Source organism: Protopterus annectens, chromosome 11.part0 (genome assembly GCF_019279795.1).
Source record: "Protopterus annectens isolate FY-2018-M chromosome 11.part0, PAN1.0, whole genome shotgun sequence".
Taxonomy (NCBI): domain Eukaryota; kingdom Metazoa; phylum Chordata; order Ceratodontiformes; family Protopteridae; genus Protopterus; species Protopterus annectens.
Window position 1 is genome coordinate 28,824,258 of NC_056745.1, and position 18,154 is coordinate 28,842,411.

At 36.8% G+C, this 18,154-nt stretch overlaps 1 protein-coding gene across 1 annotated transcript in view; it reads right to left on the bottom strand.

The window, feature by feature from the left end:
• Positions 1-18,154, bottom strand: part of LOC122814897 — a 197,361-nt gene that overhangs the window by 39,757 nt on the left and 139,450 nt on the right. Inside the window, exons 5-6 of the mRNA XM_044087162.1 lie at positions 14,371-14,685; positions 3,634-3,945 (exon numbers count right to left, since the gene is read on the bottom strand). Of these exons, the coding sequence (XP_043943097.1) occupies positions 3,634-3,945; positions 14,371-14,685 (627 nt within the window). The remainder of the gene's footprint in view (positions 1-3,633; positions 3,946-14,370; positions 14,686-18,154) is intronic.

Genomic DNA, 18,154 nt, shown 5'->3' on the forward strand with positions numbered 1-18,154 from the left:
AAATGTCAGCATGTGGTTAAGGCAATCAAACTTCTTGAACTTCATTAGGTTGCAAGTTTATTAATTGAACCTATAAACCCATCAACCTATGGGTTTAAAATCTAACACCAAAATCTGAATTAACAATAATCCAAGGGGGTAGCATTATGTTGTATTAATCTGCCAAATGGGGAGCCTGGATCATGAATTACAACATGCAGTACTGAGATCTCCAGAAAGAAGAAAACAACTGTTACCCCACTGTTCATTTAGAAAAGTTATACCAATGAAACAGACAGTGTAATATGCCAGGAAACGGGGACTGCATCATCTAGTAATAAACTTTAAACTTTTGGAGACAAGATTTTTAGGTATTTTCTAAGACATGGAATAGCAGGGAGTGGAGGTTCATTCCCACACTGTATAAGCATAGTACAGCAAGCACATAGCAGAAACTGGTTTCTAAACTAGGTGTTTTACTATAGAGACTGTCACTTGTGGTAGGGGGTTAGCACAAACCTTGAGAAAGAGCTGATCCACCCATTCATCCATCCATCCATCCATCCATCCATCTATCCATCCATCCATCCATCCAAAACCAATTTTTCCCTTTTCTGAACATGGGGTTGGGATGTCTCTTCAACAGTGACAATCATCTAGAGCCACGGTTCACACCACCTGGTGGCTAGCCCTGTTGACATATATTTTTTCTTCATAAGCTAGCAAATGGTCAACATATAAAAATATTTACTTTGCAGTACTAGTAATACAGTGGCATATGCTTTAGGTCACATATTACAATTCTCCATACAGGAAATGTCCTCACATTTTCAAGTTTATAGCTAAAGACATAAACACTAGCCAGCTAGAAGTACTGTATGCACTACTTTAATATGTTCATGGTCTCCTGTCAGAATCCAGTTGGCCTATAAGACTTTGTTTGGTTTCTAAATGAACTGAAACATTATAATATTTCTATATGGACTATAGAATATTGTACTATTACTTTAAGAAATGTGATGTAATCTTATTGGGGAATTCATATCACATGATCTCACTTGGTGCCCTTTGCAGTGATAGTAAAGACTGGTTCAGGCTAGTAAAAAACCCACAACATTGTTGTCATTTGTGATCATTCAGGTGAATATCACAAATAATTTATGGTTTCAGAAGTGAATCAATTTGTTTATTTTGGAGTCGCTGAGCATTCTGCACTGCAGGAATATATTTCACACTCAAAATGTTTTATTTTTTATGTCAAACCACTACTTTCTCCAGTCATACAACCTATGAAAAGCCCTTGGTGTATTGTGTATTTTGAAGGAAACAATATCCAAATAAAACCACCATGAATTCTTTCACTGAAAGTAAGTTCAGCTGAAAACTAGACATGCTGGATCCAGAAATGTGATTTATTCTTCACAGTGAGCAGAATATCTGACAGACCTGAAAAGGTACAGAATGCCATGCTTCTGCATGCTGAGGGGAAAAATCCTTGAAGATATCTGTTCTTTTAGATCTCAAAAGGAAAAAAAAAGACAAAATGGCAACAATATGGGAAAATAATCAAGAGTTTTACTTAAAACCCCAATGCAAACTATAGAACCTCACACTGCTGAGATAAAGAATTTAGCTGAAGAATGGGAATTTTGTGAATTATCTGATTTTTTTAAGAAATAGAAAAAGCTGCTAGTGCAACATTGTCAAAAAGGTACAAGTTTTTAATAAAAACAGACATGATCTTGTCAAAAGTTGTGAATTTGTGCAGACTGAGTGAAATTAAAATAAACTGAGGAAAATGAATTCAGTAAAACAAAGTATGAGTCATATAATATAAAAACAAAGCCAGTGAAAATGTCAAGTAACAATGACGGTAATAAGAATGATAACTATGTAGTAAGTAGTAAGTATGGAGCAGTTGAAATTTAAGCTAAGTGTACTAAGTGTGGCTATTAGTGTGAGGTGAAAATGTGCCCTGCATTAAGTCAGCTTGGTAGACACTGTGGTAGGAAGAATCATTTTACAAAGAAATATAGAAGAAAAAATAAGACTTCTCAAAAGAATGTATATGTTACTAAGGCTAAACATTAAAATGTTTTACAGGCAACATTAAAACAGAAAGAGATGATACAATGAAAATCAGAGAATAAAAAGGCAGTGCAACTAAATAATCTGAGAAATTGCTAAGGAAGTTCATGATTAATAAGCAAAGTACTGAACTTAAAATATATACAGATGCAGAACAATAACAAATGCACTTTTGCATGGTCAGAAATATATCTGTCTTTAAGACAACCATTAGTAACTAAATTTGAATACAGAGAAGGAATCAAAAAGTAATCCATCCTGTTCAACTGAATATCCTCATTTCTTTGTTTATGTTTCTCTAAATATCTCAATTTTTTTCACTTGTTCTTGGCAGCCATGATACTTTGCCACATGTAGTCTATCCAAATGTGTATGCAAGGTAACATTTAACTCTTTTATTGTTTTATTATATTGAAAATAGTTTATTTTGTGTCAGAAAACTGCAGTTACAGACCATCAGGGATATCAAGTTGCTGTAAAAGATTGTACTGAAATGCTAACGTCCACATTCAGCTTTATCCAGTTCAAATTACAGACACCAGCAGCAATAAGATTCTTGAAATGCAATCCATTTTAAAGTATTGCCTGCTCTAATTCTGTTCTCATATCCTACATCTGAACATTCTTTGTATGCAGCTTTCATTTTGCTTTTTCTTTTCTCTACCTGCATTTAAACATCACTAAAATACATTTTATCCACAGTCTGTTCTACATCACCATATTGCCTGCCTGTCTCTTGCTGACATATTTCATCATGTATTCCTTGCATGCTTCAACAAGTTCATGTTAATTAGTAGTTTCTCACATTCCATCTGCTGCATCACTTTATTTTATTCTACTTTTACACTTTCCTTTTACTACCCTAGTAACTTAAAGTTCAGTTTTCTCTTTTCCCATAAAATCTTTAATAAACTAGAAAAAACATTTATGAAAAACCAGAACAAATCATTAAAATGTAACATTTCAACTGGACACAGTCAGTTACAGCAAGATCTAGACAATCTTTCAACATATTAGCTTCACATCTTATAGCAAAACCCGTATCTGTAGGACAGTGCATATATTAACCAATATCAGGTCATTTTCTGGTGTTCATAGGTACTGATGGCCTATATAATTTGCAACACAAACACTTCAGCGCATCCTGTCTACCGGCCCTACAAACAAGACATTGCGTTCCAACCTGTCCCTCTACTGTAGCCATGGGAACCCTTTACTCTAGCCACAGTAACCATTTCCTACTGAATTTCCTGCTAGTGTTCCCTTTTGCTGTCCTACTTTATATTTATCTTACCTTGCTGATCATAGCTTAGCTTCCAGAATTGTCTTCACTGACCTTTGCCTTGCTTGTTGATATCCTTAAACCAGTTGAACATTTGTTAAACATTGATTGCACAGTTTATATTTTGATGGATTATATCTAGTCTGCTCCTTCTGTTCAGTTGGACACATTTGGAAACAAACTGCTTCTTTGTTCATTCTTTTGTTGTTATAACTACATGCCAGTACATGCATGGATAATGCCATCATCTGATAACTAAATAAATCCAGATGGTGTTACTCTACCTGATTTAGAGATAATCCTTGAAATGTTGTCACATGATGACAGAGAAACCGTACATTCATATATTTTTCCTTCATTCCACTCTTCCATGGAGACATTTATCTTTGCGCTGGTGGCAAATTTCCCATTATGCATTTTTAATGTTGCCTCCTTCCTGCTTGGGATTACTTGTGTACCGTTTGACATCCATGTTATATTAATATCCTCTGGACTAAAGTCAAAGGCACTGCAAGCTAAGCTGATCAGTTTGCCATCCTGATGTTCATCTACTAGGAAGAGGACTTCAGCTTTTGGACACTGTAATGTGAAAGACACTGAAAGAAAAATGGACATGTTGTCAGAGTATGGTTCATGTAAATACGAGCTGAGTGTAAGTATAATGTTTTTATTACATGTTGTCAGAGTATGGTTCATGTAAATACGAGCTAAGTGTAAGTATAATGTTTTTATTGCATGTTGTCAGAGTATGGTTCATGTAAATATGAGCTGAGTGTAAGTATAATGTTTTTATTACATGTTGTCAGAGTATGGTTCATGTAAATACGAGCTGAGTGTAAGTATAATGTCTTTATTACATGTTGTCAGAGTATGGTTCATGTAAATACGAGCTAAGTGTAAGTATAATGTTTTTATTACATGTTGTCAGAGTATGGTTCATGTAAATACCAGCTGAGTGTAAGTATAATGTTTTTATTATATGTTGTCAGAGTATGGTTCATGTAAATACAAGCTAAGTGTAAGTATAATGTTTTTATTACATGTTGTCAGAGTATGGTTCATATAAATACCAGCTAAGTGTAAGTATAATGTTTTTATTACATGTTGTCAGAGTATGGTTCATGTAAATACCAGCTAAGTGTAAGTATAATGTTTTTATTACATGTTGTCAGAGTATGGTTCATGTAAATACCAGCTAAGTGTAAGTATAATGTTTTTATTACATGTTGTCAGAGTATGGTTCATGTAAATACCAGCTAAGTGTAAGTATAATGTTTTTATTACATGTTGTCAGAGTATGGTTCATGTAAATACCAGCTAAGTGTAAGTATAATGTTTTTATTACATGTTGTCAGAGTATGGTTCATGTAAATACCAGCTAAGTGTAAGTATAATGTTTTTATTACATGTTGTCAGAGTATGGTTCATGTAAATACGAGCTAAGTGTAAGTATAATGTTTTTATTTTAAATTCATTAACTAAAAGTCTTACCTTATTAATCTGCTTTGCTCCTAAATTGTGGATGAAACAAACATCAGCAAATGAAAAGGAGGTGTCTGAGACCGAAATGTCATGCAGGGGCCCACACACCATCTGAATTACTGAACCTTGGCTCAGTCTAGTGTCAGAAGGGTGTCTCAGTGGGAAGATCTATGACTCACAGTTTTAGAGTCCAGTGCTCAGTCACAGCCTCCAGTCATTAAGGTTGTGTAGTTTTGAATGGCTACTAGTGAAGATGGTTAAGGTAATGAGCTGCTTCCTGTAGTCCAGGGTTTGAGTCCTTCAGCCTCCATGTGTCTAATGTATGACAGTGAGTAAATACTTACCAAATAGTTCTCTGTAGAAATTTAGGTTTGTTCTTCAAAAGCCATTGCACCCCATGGCCAATTACTACATATGAGCTAATATTTAGAAATGTAGGGTGCCATTTAATCTATCTGAGGCAGTTTGTAACTTTTATTTTGATCAAGTATTAAATCAGTTAATTTTCTGATGCTGACTTTTATCTCATTTATCATTCTGGGGAGCTGAAGCCCATCCTGACAATTAACAAGTTGAAGGCAGGAATACAGTAGGGGACCAATTCCTGGTCCATTGCAGGATGCACATACCCTCACTCACGCACTAAACCCATACCTACATGGAATTTACAATATCCTCTTTCCACAAAACAATCTGTGGTTGTGGTACAGGACAGTGTATGAGTTTAGAAAGTTTTAAGCTTATTTAGGTATTAAAACATATGTGGTACACTGCTATAGTTTAGTATGGTTTGACCCTTGTCTCTTTCCTCATTCCCTGACCCTCAGTTCTAATGTCCTGCACGACCATCTCCTATCATTCCTCTCTTCATTTATGCCATATTAGGCTTTTATTGTGCAATCCACTGTTGGTGGGTCAGCATAATCTTTTGATATGATATCTAATGGACTATGAATTGCCCTTATAATGCCAATAGCCTTGACCCTTTTATAACATTGCAATGGTGATGGTGAAGCACTTGATTGCCATCCAAAGACTGCCAGCCCTGATTTTGATGCAAAAATGTGACATACAGCTGAAAGTTCTAGGAGTATTTGCTGCTACGTGTGTGTGCTGGGAGTATCTATTTTCTCCATCCTCTTTGTCTTGTTAGAGCTACTATTTTGCTGCTACCCCATGTGTGTGGTAGTGAAAGCAACTCCCTTCCCAAGGCCCAGTGGAGAAGGAGAACAAGACAGGTAAGGGTATTTCATAATTGTTCCCTGCCTGGCATGTATAATAGCGATGTCTCATTCTTCAACTCTACTCACCCGAGGTGCAGAAGGAAGACCAGTGATTGTACCACTGATGTGAAACCATCAGCAGGTTTGGTCAAATGCTACATCAGGTGTATGTAATTTTGGAAAGTAGCAGGGCTAAGTATATGAACCAGTTCACAACTCTTCTTTCTTTTTCTTGTTCATACACAGAGAACAAATACCACCAACAAAGATCCATCAAATACCCTTGGTTATGATTTACGAAATGAAGACTAGATAGTACACCAAGGGATCAGGTAGATATATAGATTGATAGAGAGACAGACAGATAGATAGAGAGACAGATGGATAGAAAGATAGACAGACAGACAGATAGACAGATAGACATATTAGATAGATAGACATAGATAGATAGATAGATAGATAGATAGATAGATAGATAGATAGATAGATAGAGAGATAGATAGATAGATAGATAGATAGATAGATAGATAGATAGATAGATAGATAGATAGATAGATAGATAGATGAATAGATGGTTGGCTAGATGGATGGATAGATGGATGGATGGATGGATGGATGGATGGATGGATGGATGGATGGATGGATGGATGGATGGATGGATAGGTGGTTAGATGTCTCTAGACCTAGGAGTAAAACCATTGCAGTCTTGTGGTGTTCACCCCTGCACCTCATTACAAATATACCTGCATCACCCTTTTCACTCTGATACTCAAACTGCAGTTTATTTCCAGACAGCAAAAACAAACAAGCAAAAAACCATCTTTATGACCAGTGTGGCTGGCTACATAGATTCCCTAAGAAAAAAGGATGCTAATATAACCCTGTACCTGCTAACCCAGTTACCTGAATCGATAATGTATGCGCATCTTAATGGGCAAACATAATGTACAAAATGCTGTCAAATGTAAAATATACCTGGTATTCATACAATAGGTATCCATTTACCTACTGTTTAGAGGTAGAAACATAGTTTGCACAAGTACAATATTAGGAAGAACTTTACATTTTTATACAATTCTGTGCCAAATAGAAATTAGATCTTTAAACAAACCTCTATCTAGAAGAGATAGAACACCCCACTCCAGTTAAGAACAGCCATGCCCCAAGCAGAGAATGTGTTGCAGGCTGCTATTGAGTTTGTGAAGAAGTGATATAGGATCATAGGACTATAGGAGATTGCTAGGTTATCAACCTAGAGGTCATCTTAAGCCTGGCTGTTTCATCCCAATGTTAATACCATAGAAATGCTAGTCAGTACCCAGGATTGAATATAGTGATGACTGCCCATGCCGAGAAGGGTTGTGGGTGCTATCCCCAATAAGAATTTACAGCGCTGCCAATCCACTCATCCAGGTTCCTCTTGAAAAGTGTCATAGACGTGCTCTGTTTAAACTGAATTGCTACTCTTCTCCAAACACGGCAGTCATTGGGATATAAATGTGTCCCTCCAGCATGTCCTATTTAGGTTGCAGGCCATATTTAGGTCCCTGGAATTGCTATCCCTCATCCTGTTTGATCTACAGATATGCAGCAAGTTCATTAGCTTTGGGCCTTGGATTGCTCTGTAGGCCAGGCATAAGTCTCCCCTAAGAAGTCTATATGATATGGAGTATAGTGACAGGGACTTTAGTTGGTCTATGTAAGGCACATACCGGAGTCCCTTGATCTTCTTTATCAGAAACCTCTGAGGTCTCTCCAGTTACTGCAGGTGCTTAGTACAGTACATACCGAATGGGGTATTACATTCAATTATGGATGGATAAGTGCTGAGTATGGTGGGGGGGGTTACAACTTCTTTTGCTCTTAAAGTGATGCCTTTACTAATCAAGTGTGCTACATAGAAATCTTTCCTTACTACAGTAGACATATGGTGGTTAAAATTAAGGTCACAGTCAACTTGTGATCCTAGGTCCCTTACCACTTCATGGGTACTTAGGGTATTGTTGTTGATCTGATAGTGTGAAGGAACACTATTTGTGCTGAAGGGAATGATGATGCATTTCTTTCCATTCAGTTTGAGTCCATGGCTTATAAACCAGTCATTGGCCTGCTTGAGACTCTGCTGGAGTATATGGACATCATTTGGGGATTCAATGATTGCACCTAGTTTGAAGTCATCTACAAACTTTGTTAGCCACACCCCCTTAGTTTTGACTTGAACTTCTGAGAAGTATATACCAAACAGTAGGGGGCCCAGCACTGACCAATGTGGCACCTCGCTGGTGACAGGTCTGCTGGTTGATGTGGAGTCACCCACTTTGATAGTGTGTGTCTGGTTTGTGAGCCAGTTGGCAACTCATCTTACAACAAAGGGGTTTACATTCAGTTTGCTAAGTTTATCGGTAATGCCTGAATGTGGAATTGTGTCAAAATCCTTTGCCAAGTTGAGGTATGCAGTGTGCACAGATTTGCCCTCATCAATAGCCTTGGTCACATTTTTCAAAGAAATCCACCAGATTTAACAGGCATGATCTGTCCTTCACAAAGCTGAATTGGGTAGGATCTAGGGTGTGGATGTCACCTATGTCTTTATTTATAAGGTCCATAATGATAAATTCCATGGCCTTACAGATGAAGCTGGTCAGGCTTATAGGTCTGTAATTCCCCGGCTCTGTTGCTAGGCCACCTTTGTGGAGGGGAATCACTGTTGCTGTTCTCCATTCTGCAGGATCCAAGCATGTGGTTTGTCTATGATAGAAAAAGGGCACTTAGTGCTGATGCTAGTTCATGTTTTAGCCTGTTTAGAAGTCTCCTAGGATGTCATCTGGTCCCATAGAGGCCATGTTCTTTGTCTTGGACAAGGTTTTGAGGACCTGCTTTTCAGATATATAGGGTAGGAGGAAAGTTTGGGGAAAGATTTGTTATAATTTAGGAGGGGATAAGTAGTGAAATCTTCACCGAACCTATCCACTAGCAGGTTTGCTATCTCTGCGGGGTCAGTGTGTGTAATACCATTGGCTACTAGTTCTGCACATGCTTGGGTCCTACCCTTTAGGTTACATATGTAGCTGTAAAAGGCCTTATGGTCATCCTTGGCTGTACTTGATAAGTTTCTCTCAAAGGAGCCTTTGAAGGATTTGACAAGTTGTCTTATTTGCCTGTTGAGGCTGAGGAGGGGGCTTTTCCATTATTGGTTATATATTTTATTATAGTTTATTATAGTTTGCCTTGGTGAAGTTTTTTAGCCTGACTTCACCCTTTGTGAGTTCTGGTGTTAGTGCCAGCTCGAAGGTGACTGATTTGTGGTCAGATTTAACTAATGATGGTTGGACAGTTGTGGCAGTGCATCTGTTTGTCATATTAATGAGGACCAGATCTAGAATGTTTGTTCCTCTTGTTGGGGTACGGACAATTTGTTCCAGGGCATTTGAATTAAAAAAGTCAAGGGACTTTTGCACTAGTGAGTTAGAGCTAGTGTAGGTTTTCCAGTTGATGGTGGCATATCATTCTGTTTTAAACCAGGCTAGCCATTTCACTTTACTTTTGCACTGACGAATATTGCATCTTTACTGTTCTAAAGCAACCTATCATGGTCACATGATCAGCAGCTTCCCCCATTCTCTTTACTCTGCTTTGTCACTAAATGGTCATCATAAGCCATTACCTTCATATTCTGCTCTAAAGATAAAAAGAATCCCCTCCCAAGTGTCTACATACGTCTCTCGAGCTACTCTTAGTAGCACGTTATTTGTTTACATTATTTATTTATTCACTGGGTGGTTGGAATGTCTCAGTCTAGACACTTTTCAGTCATGACCCAAGCAACAAATGACAGAGGAAATGTTATACATTTATAGATATGACATAACTCTGTATATAAATAGGACCAGTTATGCTATTTTACTCTGCATCTCTTACAGACACCTGTACAGATTTTTGCAGAATGTCAAGATTTTTGCCTCATATTTTTGGTCTGCCCCTTATAAAATTAGTGCTTTTCTGGCAAATCACTGAGCACTGAAGTCACTAAAGAATGACATAGATTTGAGTCTCAGACTTCATACCCCCCAGAAAATACATACTAATGCAAATCGCGTTATTATAGTAACATTCTAGGTTTGTAAGAGCAATATTTAAAATATTTAACTATTTTTTGGCCTTTGTTCCCCATGTTAGGCTTTGCTCAGGGTCTTCTTGCAAATTAACTCATGTAGTAAAACATATTAGTAATTTCTTCTATAATGAACACGAATATTCAGTAATAACCAGTTTAAAACAAATGTTTTAAAAACATAACATACTGCTATAACTAATAAATAATAATGAACTAAATCATTAGTTCTCTAGTTGTATGCCACAATCCAAAATATAAAACAATGCTTTTGTACAAATGGTTTAACATGTATAACAACATCATTTCATAGTGACATTGCTGGTTATTGTGATCTAATCTTTCTTGGGTTGGTCATTTGATCACTTGAAATTTACCTTCACTATTATAAGTTCATAGATAGGTACTAGGCTATTGGCCCTAGGGCAATGTAAGCCTAGCCAAAAAGGTACCCTATCTTTTGCCACCCAAGAAAATTATTTTCCTGTGCCCATATTGAGCAGAGCCACAGAGGTGATCCCATGGTGAATTTCCTATTTCCCATCCAATCATCAAGATTTTTCTTGAAGAGTGCTAATGAGGAACTTTGTTTGATATAGATAGGTAGTTTGTTCCAGAGTTTGGGAAGTCTCTGGGACAGGAATCCATCCCTCCAGCATGTTCTGTTTATTGTGGTGACAAGGTTTAGGTCTCTAGAGCATGTAGCTCGGAGGGATTAGGATTTCTTTACATGGAGCATGTCCAACAGCTCTGGGTTTGACATAGCTTTGTATGTTAGGCAGAGATCGCCTCTGAGTAGGCGATAAGCAATGGAGTAAAGCTGGAGTTTTTGGAGACAGTCTGCATAGGGCATCTGTTTCAGGCCAGTAATACTCTTTGTGAGGTATTTCTGAGGCCTTTCCAGTTGTTATAGATGTCTTGTGAGGTACATAGCAAAAGGGGTGTTGTACTCTATAATGGGTCTAATGTGTGATGGGTAGAGGGGAACAATGACCTTTTTTTTCCTGGATGAGAAACCTTTTGGGATGAGGTGTGCCATGTAGAAGGATTTTCTGACTACTGTGGCAATGTGATTATAAAAGGAGAGACTACTGTCCACCTGTGTCCCAAGGTCTCTTATCACACTTTCGATTTTAAGTAGACTACCACCTATGTGGTAGCTCATGGGTACAGAGTTTTTACTAAAGAGGATGACAATGCACTTTTTGGCATTGAGCTTGAGGCCATGGCTTTGACACCAGGCATCTGTCTCTGTGAGGCCCTTTTGTAGGATGTCCACATCGTTAGGAGTTTCAATTATGGCTCCTAGTTTGCAATCATCTGCAAACTTCATTTGCCAAAGACCTTCTGTGTTAGCCTGCACTTCAGAAAAGTAGATTCCAAACAGGAGAGGACCCAGGACTGAACTCTGTGGTACTCCACTTGTCATTGGTCTGAAGTCAGATTTGGAGTCTGCTACTTTCACAGTGTGGGTTCTGTCAGTGAGCCAGTTGGCAACCCATCTTGTGACATGGGGTTTTATACCTAGTTTAGTGAGTTTATCTATAATTCCAGAGTGGGGGATGGTGTCAAAAGCCTTGGCGAGATCTAGATAGACTGTGTGAACCACCTTACCCTCTTCTATGGCTTTGGTGACTGCTTCAAAGACATCTATCAGGTTTAGGAGACCTGATCTGCCTTTTACAAACCCGAACTGGGTAGGGTCCAGAGTTTGGAGATTAGCAATGTCTTTGTTTATAAGATCCATGATGATACATTCCATGGCCTTGCAGACCAGACTCGTTAGGCTAATGGGGCAGTAGTTACCAGGGTCCATGGTGGCTCCCCCTTTGTGGAGTGGGATAACCATTGCTGTGCATTATTCAGTGGGCACAAAGCCTGAGGTGAGGCTATGATTGAACATGGTGCTTAGGTGGGGTGCCAGTTCATTCTGTAGTTCATGTAGAATGCAGACTAAGATGTTGTCAGGTCCCATGGATGCTGTGTTCATGGCTTTGGAGAGTGTGGATTTTACCTGTGCAGCTGTGATTACAGGAACTTTGCATTCTTCCAATACAGAGATGGGCCCTTTCAGGGATGAGAGGGGGGTAAAGTTAGCACTGAACCTATCTGCCAGGATGTTGGCAATATCAGTTGGTTCTGTATATTTAGTGCCATTGTGCTGTAACTCAGAGCAGATCTGAGTGTTGCCATTGATATTCTTGACATAGCGATAGAATGCTTTATGGTTATATTTAGAATCAGTGGCGATTTTGTTTTCGTAACTAGCTTTGGAAGATTTTATGAGGGATCTCAGCTTCTTACTGAGGCTGACCAGGGAGTTCTTCCAGTCATGGGATTTTACTCTTTTTTGCAACAGTTTCTTTCTTCTGTTGTAGAGTTTGTTTATGGGAGGGAACCACCAGATTGGCTTCCTTTTTTTGGAGGATAGCATCTTGGTTCTGTTAGGGATAGCATGATCCATGCACTCATGTAAGTGCTTATAAAGTGCATTTGTGTAGGATTCAGCAGTCGTACCTCTTGTGTCCATCTGCATGGGTGTCTTGAAGTCTGCCCCTTCTGTCATAAGAAGTGTGAAATTGGCTTTAGAGAAATTTTTTTATGGTGGTTTCCCTAATAGGGGGTGGGGGCAGAATGTGGATGTCTAGGGTGATTAGCTTGTGGTCGGATCTGTCCAATGAGGAATTGACCTCTGGTGTGGAACACTGGTCCCCCATGTTGGTAATGACCAGGTCTAGGATACTGCTGCCCCTAGTGGGGGTGTGGATAAGTTGATCCAAGGCAATGGAATTTATGAATTCCAAAAAATGTTGAGCAAAAGAGTTGGCACATTATATTGTTTAAGTAATACGTTCTTCCATGACTAACACCCCCACCATACATTATTGCTAAAACACCACATATATGATATAAGTTAATATTTCAAGTAAATCATTGAATGACACACCTTTTTCCAGCTATGTATGTGTGCATGGTTAAATCTGTCTGTATATTTGTCAGTTTACCTAACTATCCATCTTTGTAGTATCATATGAAGAAAAGTAACTTTATTAAAAGCTGGGTTTAACTTATGTGATTTCTTTCAATAGCAACATTGCTTAAGAAAACCTTATAAAATAAATTAGCATGTAGAGTCAGAATATGAGACATTATTCACTGCTCAGTCATTCTCCAGTGCCTGCTTTATTCATCTCAAGGTTGTGTTGAGCTTAATTCAATCCTGGCAAATAGTGGGTGCAGGGCAGAAAACTAATCCTTGATGGGATACCAGTCTGCATCAAGATACAAACACACTCACATGTGGTACACATTCTAACAGGCAATTTGGAGGATTAACCATTCACTGATGGCAAGTCATTAAAACAAGACAGGAAACCAGAGCACTCAGCAAACAACCACATGGAGAGAGGGGCAACATTCGGATGCCACAAAGAAGGCACTCCAAACAGGAACCAAAATGAAACAGCTGAGATGTTAGTGCCCTAAAATTCCAGTGTCTTCTCTTTTCCTGAAGTCTCTAGTATGCAAGACAAAGTCTGGGAATGCCAAATCAGACAACCAGTAGCATTTAAGATATTTATACTATTTTTCATGTTGTTGCTGTTGTTGTTGTTGTTGTTGTTGTTGTGTCTTTCAGCTTTTGCTACAAATGTCCTTTATTGAGATAATTTACTTAACTCCCCACAGAGTAATTATGAGGTCTAAAGCAGATAAAGTGATGGTTGTTTGGAAATTACTTTATTTTCTGTCCACAGTTACCATAAAGAAACCATATCTTGTACTGCATGAAGATATCTGCTGACTGATTATATGACCACAATGAACTCCAGCAAAATGTCATGAAATAGTTATATAGATTTTAAGTCTTAGAAATTAATTCAGTAAACTGAAAATTAGAGAAATCCTTTCAGTTTAGCCCTAGAAAGTACATTATGTATAAATGTATTAAACTTTTATAAGCAGCAGAAAAGCTTGCTTTTTCAATACTGTCTGAGTTAATTTATTACAAAACAGTATATACTATGGAATCCTGACATTTATCAAGGTAACCATATATAAATACTGCAGTCTTATGCTTCTCCACACTACTATATTAATGCAAGTTTTTAATTATCTTAACATTATGGCATTTACAGAGTTATTATTTGTTCAGACCACATGCAGAAGCAGTGCTCTATGCATGCATTTATTGTAAATGATCTTACCAAATGGATCCACACGAGTTGCATTTTCCATTGGCTTTGCAGGGTCATACCCAACCATACAGGTATAATTGGCCTCAGTGTTTCTGTCACTTTGTGGAATGTCCAGCTTGCTCTGAGCAGAGCATTTCTGATTTGCCGTCACACACTGTGGTTCGGTGTTTGTATAATGTAATGCAGGAACATCCTCACCATTCTTCTGCCATTTAACGTATATCCCATTAGGAAAATCACCATTTATCATACAGAGCAGGAAATGTTGCTGCTGATTCTTGTCAGAAAATGGGGCCAAGATGGACAAGGAAGGTGGTGTTTTCACTGTAAGATCAGGATAAACTGTAATGAACTACATATGACTAAAACAAAGGAAAACAGAAATGCAGATTTGTGTCAACATTTCATAATTTATTCAGTAAACCACCTTGTTTAATTTTTTTTCTCATCAACCCTACTTGTTTTATGTCATTCTTATGGACTGCTAAACAAATTACATTCATTATAATTTTAATCCTACTGTCTGTCAGGGAAGACTGCGATAATCATTCACCACAGATTAAGTGAAATAACATTTCCCCATGTATTCCTGAGCTGCCTGCCTTGTGTTGCAAAGTAATGTCTTCCTGCTCATATGTACAACTGTCTATCTTAGACATCTGTCCATTTAAATATTAATGAAAAATGCTGCATGCTTGAATTCTGTGGATTCCCAGAAATATTTAATTATTATAATGCCCTTTTTCTATCATTTTCTTTAGATATATGATTGTTAAGGTCTTCTAGTTTCCCCTTATATAAGCCTGTCTTCTAACCTGCTGTTGTACTGCCTATGATCTAATGATGATTAGGTTTCCTGAAATGCACACAGAACTTCAGATTATATGAGGATAACTTACAGTGTTATAAAAATTATTGCTTTATAATGGCAATCCATCTTCATTTGTATGGTAGCATTCTGCTATTCTTTCTATTTTTTCACAATACTTGGTTATTAGGTATTCTGATATGAACACCCCTTCCCACAGAAACCAAGTCCAAGAAAACACTGCAGCTTCGAGATAAATTTTTGTTACACAGATTAAGCACTTCTGTCCATCTAATTCATTGACTTCTTCAGAATCAATTAAACATTGCAACCACACCCGCTATTTATCCCATTCTGAAGAAGTCCGTGAATTAGCTGGACAAAAGAGATCAATCTGTATAATAAAATTTTCTCTGGAAGCTGCAATGTTTTCTTGGAAATGATTTCTCCTCCCCCAACTAGTTTTCCTTATTGCATGTTAGAGTTTTCTTTTCATCCATTTATGCCCTATGCCCCTGTGTGTTTGCATTCCAAGGGCAGTATTTTGCATATTTTGGACTAAAGTTAAGTAACAGTGGCAGTGTTTAAGACTGCACCTTCAATGTTCCCAGATCTTTTCTCATTCTTTATATACTTTATTGTGTATCAAAAGTTTTGTCATCAGCAGAATGGCAACACTTTCCTTTTCCACATAATTACTAAACATAATGTAGCTTAATATAAACTAACATAGCACAACAATGTAACATACCATCAGTTAACATACTGTAATATAAATTAACATAGCACAACAATGTAACATACCATCAGTTAACATACTGTAATATAAACTAACATAGCATAACAATGTAACATACCATCAGTTAACATACTGTAATATAAACTAACATAGCACAACAATGTAACATACCATCAGTTAACATACTGTAATATAAACTAACATAGCATAACAATGTAACATACCATCAGTTAACATACTGTAATATAAACTAACATAGCATAACAATGTAACATACCATCAGTTAACATAATATAATATAAACTAACATAGCATAACAATGTAACATACCATCAGTTAACATACTGTAATATAAACTAACATAGCACAACAATGTAACATACCATCAGTTAACATAATGTAATATAAACTAACATAGCATAACAATGTAACATACCATCAGTTAACATAATGTAATATAAACTAACATAGCATAACAATGCAACATATCATCAGTTAACATAATGTAATATAAACTCACATAGCACAACAATGCAACATACCATCAGTTAACATAATGTAATATAAACTAACATAGCATAACAATGGAACATATCATTAGTTAACACAGTGTAATATAAACTAACATAGCATAACAATGTAACATGCCATCAGTTTTTTATTTTTATTTTATTATTTTATTTAACATTTGTTGACCAGAAAAGTCCAGCTAGGTTCCACAGATCCTGTTTTCAGCGGAGGCCTGGGGAGAAATGTTCCAGAAGCATGTCTTTAGAATGGGAGAACATGCAAACTCGAGAATCAAACCAGAGAACCTCTTGCTGTGAGTTAACATAATGTAATATAAACTAACATAGCATAACAATGTAACATGCCATCAGTTAAGATACTGTAATATAAACTAACATAGCATAACAATGCAACATGCCATCAGTTAACATAATGTAATATAAACTAACATAGCATAACAATGCAACATACCATCAGTTATACTGTAATATTAACTAACATAGCATAACAATGTAACATACCATCAGTTAACATAATGTAATATAAACTAACATAGCATAACAATGTAACATACCATCAGTTAAGATACTGTAATATAAACTAACATAGCATAACAATGTAACATGCCATCAGTTAACATAATGTAATATAAACTAACATAGCATAACAATGTAACATACCATCAGTTAACACAATGTAATATAAACTAACATAGCATAACAATGTAACATACCATCAGTAAACATACTGTAATATAAACTAACATAGCATAACAATGCAACATACCATCAGTTAACATAATGTAATATAAACTAACATAGCATAACAATGGAACATATAATTAGTTAACACAATGTAATATAAACTAACATAGCATAGCAATGTAACATATCATTAGTTAACATACTGTAATATAAACTAACATAGCATAACAATATAACATACCATCAGTTAACATACTCTAATATAAACTGATATAGCATAACAATGTAACATATCATCAGTTAACACAGTGTAATATAAACTAACATAGCATAACAATGTAACATGCCATCAGTTTTTTATTTTTATTTTATTTATTATTTTATTTAACATTTGTTGACCGGGAAAGTCCAACTAGGTTCCACAGATCCTGTTTTCAGCAGAGGCCTGGGGAGAAATGCTCCAGAAGCATGTCTTTAGAATGTGGGAGGAAACTGGAGTACCCGGAGGAAACCCATGCGAACGCAGGGAGAACATGCAAACTCCACACAGAAGGCACCCCAGCTGAGAATCGAACCAGAGAACCTCTTGCTGTGAGGCAACAGCATTAACCGCTGCACCACTGCGTCGCCCAGTTAACATAATGTAATATAAACTAACATAGCATAACAATGTAACATGCCATCAGTTAACATAATGTAATATAAACTAACATAGCATAACAATGCAACATACCATCAGTTATACTGTAATATTAACTAACATAGCATAACAATGTAACATACCATCAGTTAACATAATGTAATATAAACTAACATAGCATAACAATGTAACATACCATCAGTTAAGATACTGTAATATAAACTAACATAGCATAACAATGTAACATGCCATCAGTTAACATAATGTAATATAAACTAACATAGCATAACAATGTAACATGCCATCAGTTAACACAATGTAATATAAACTAACATAGCATAACAATGTAACATACCATCAGTTAACATACTGTAATATAAACTAACATAGCA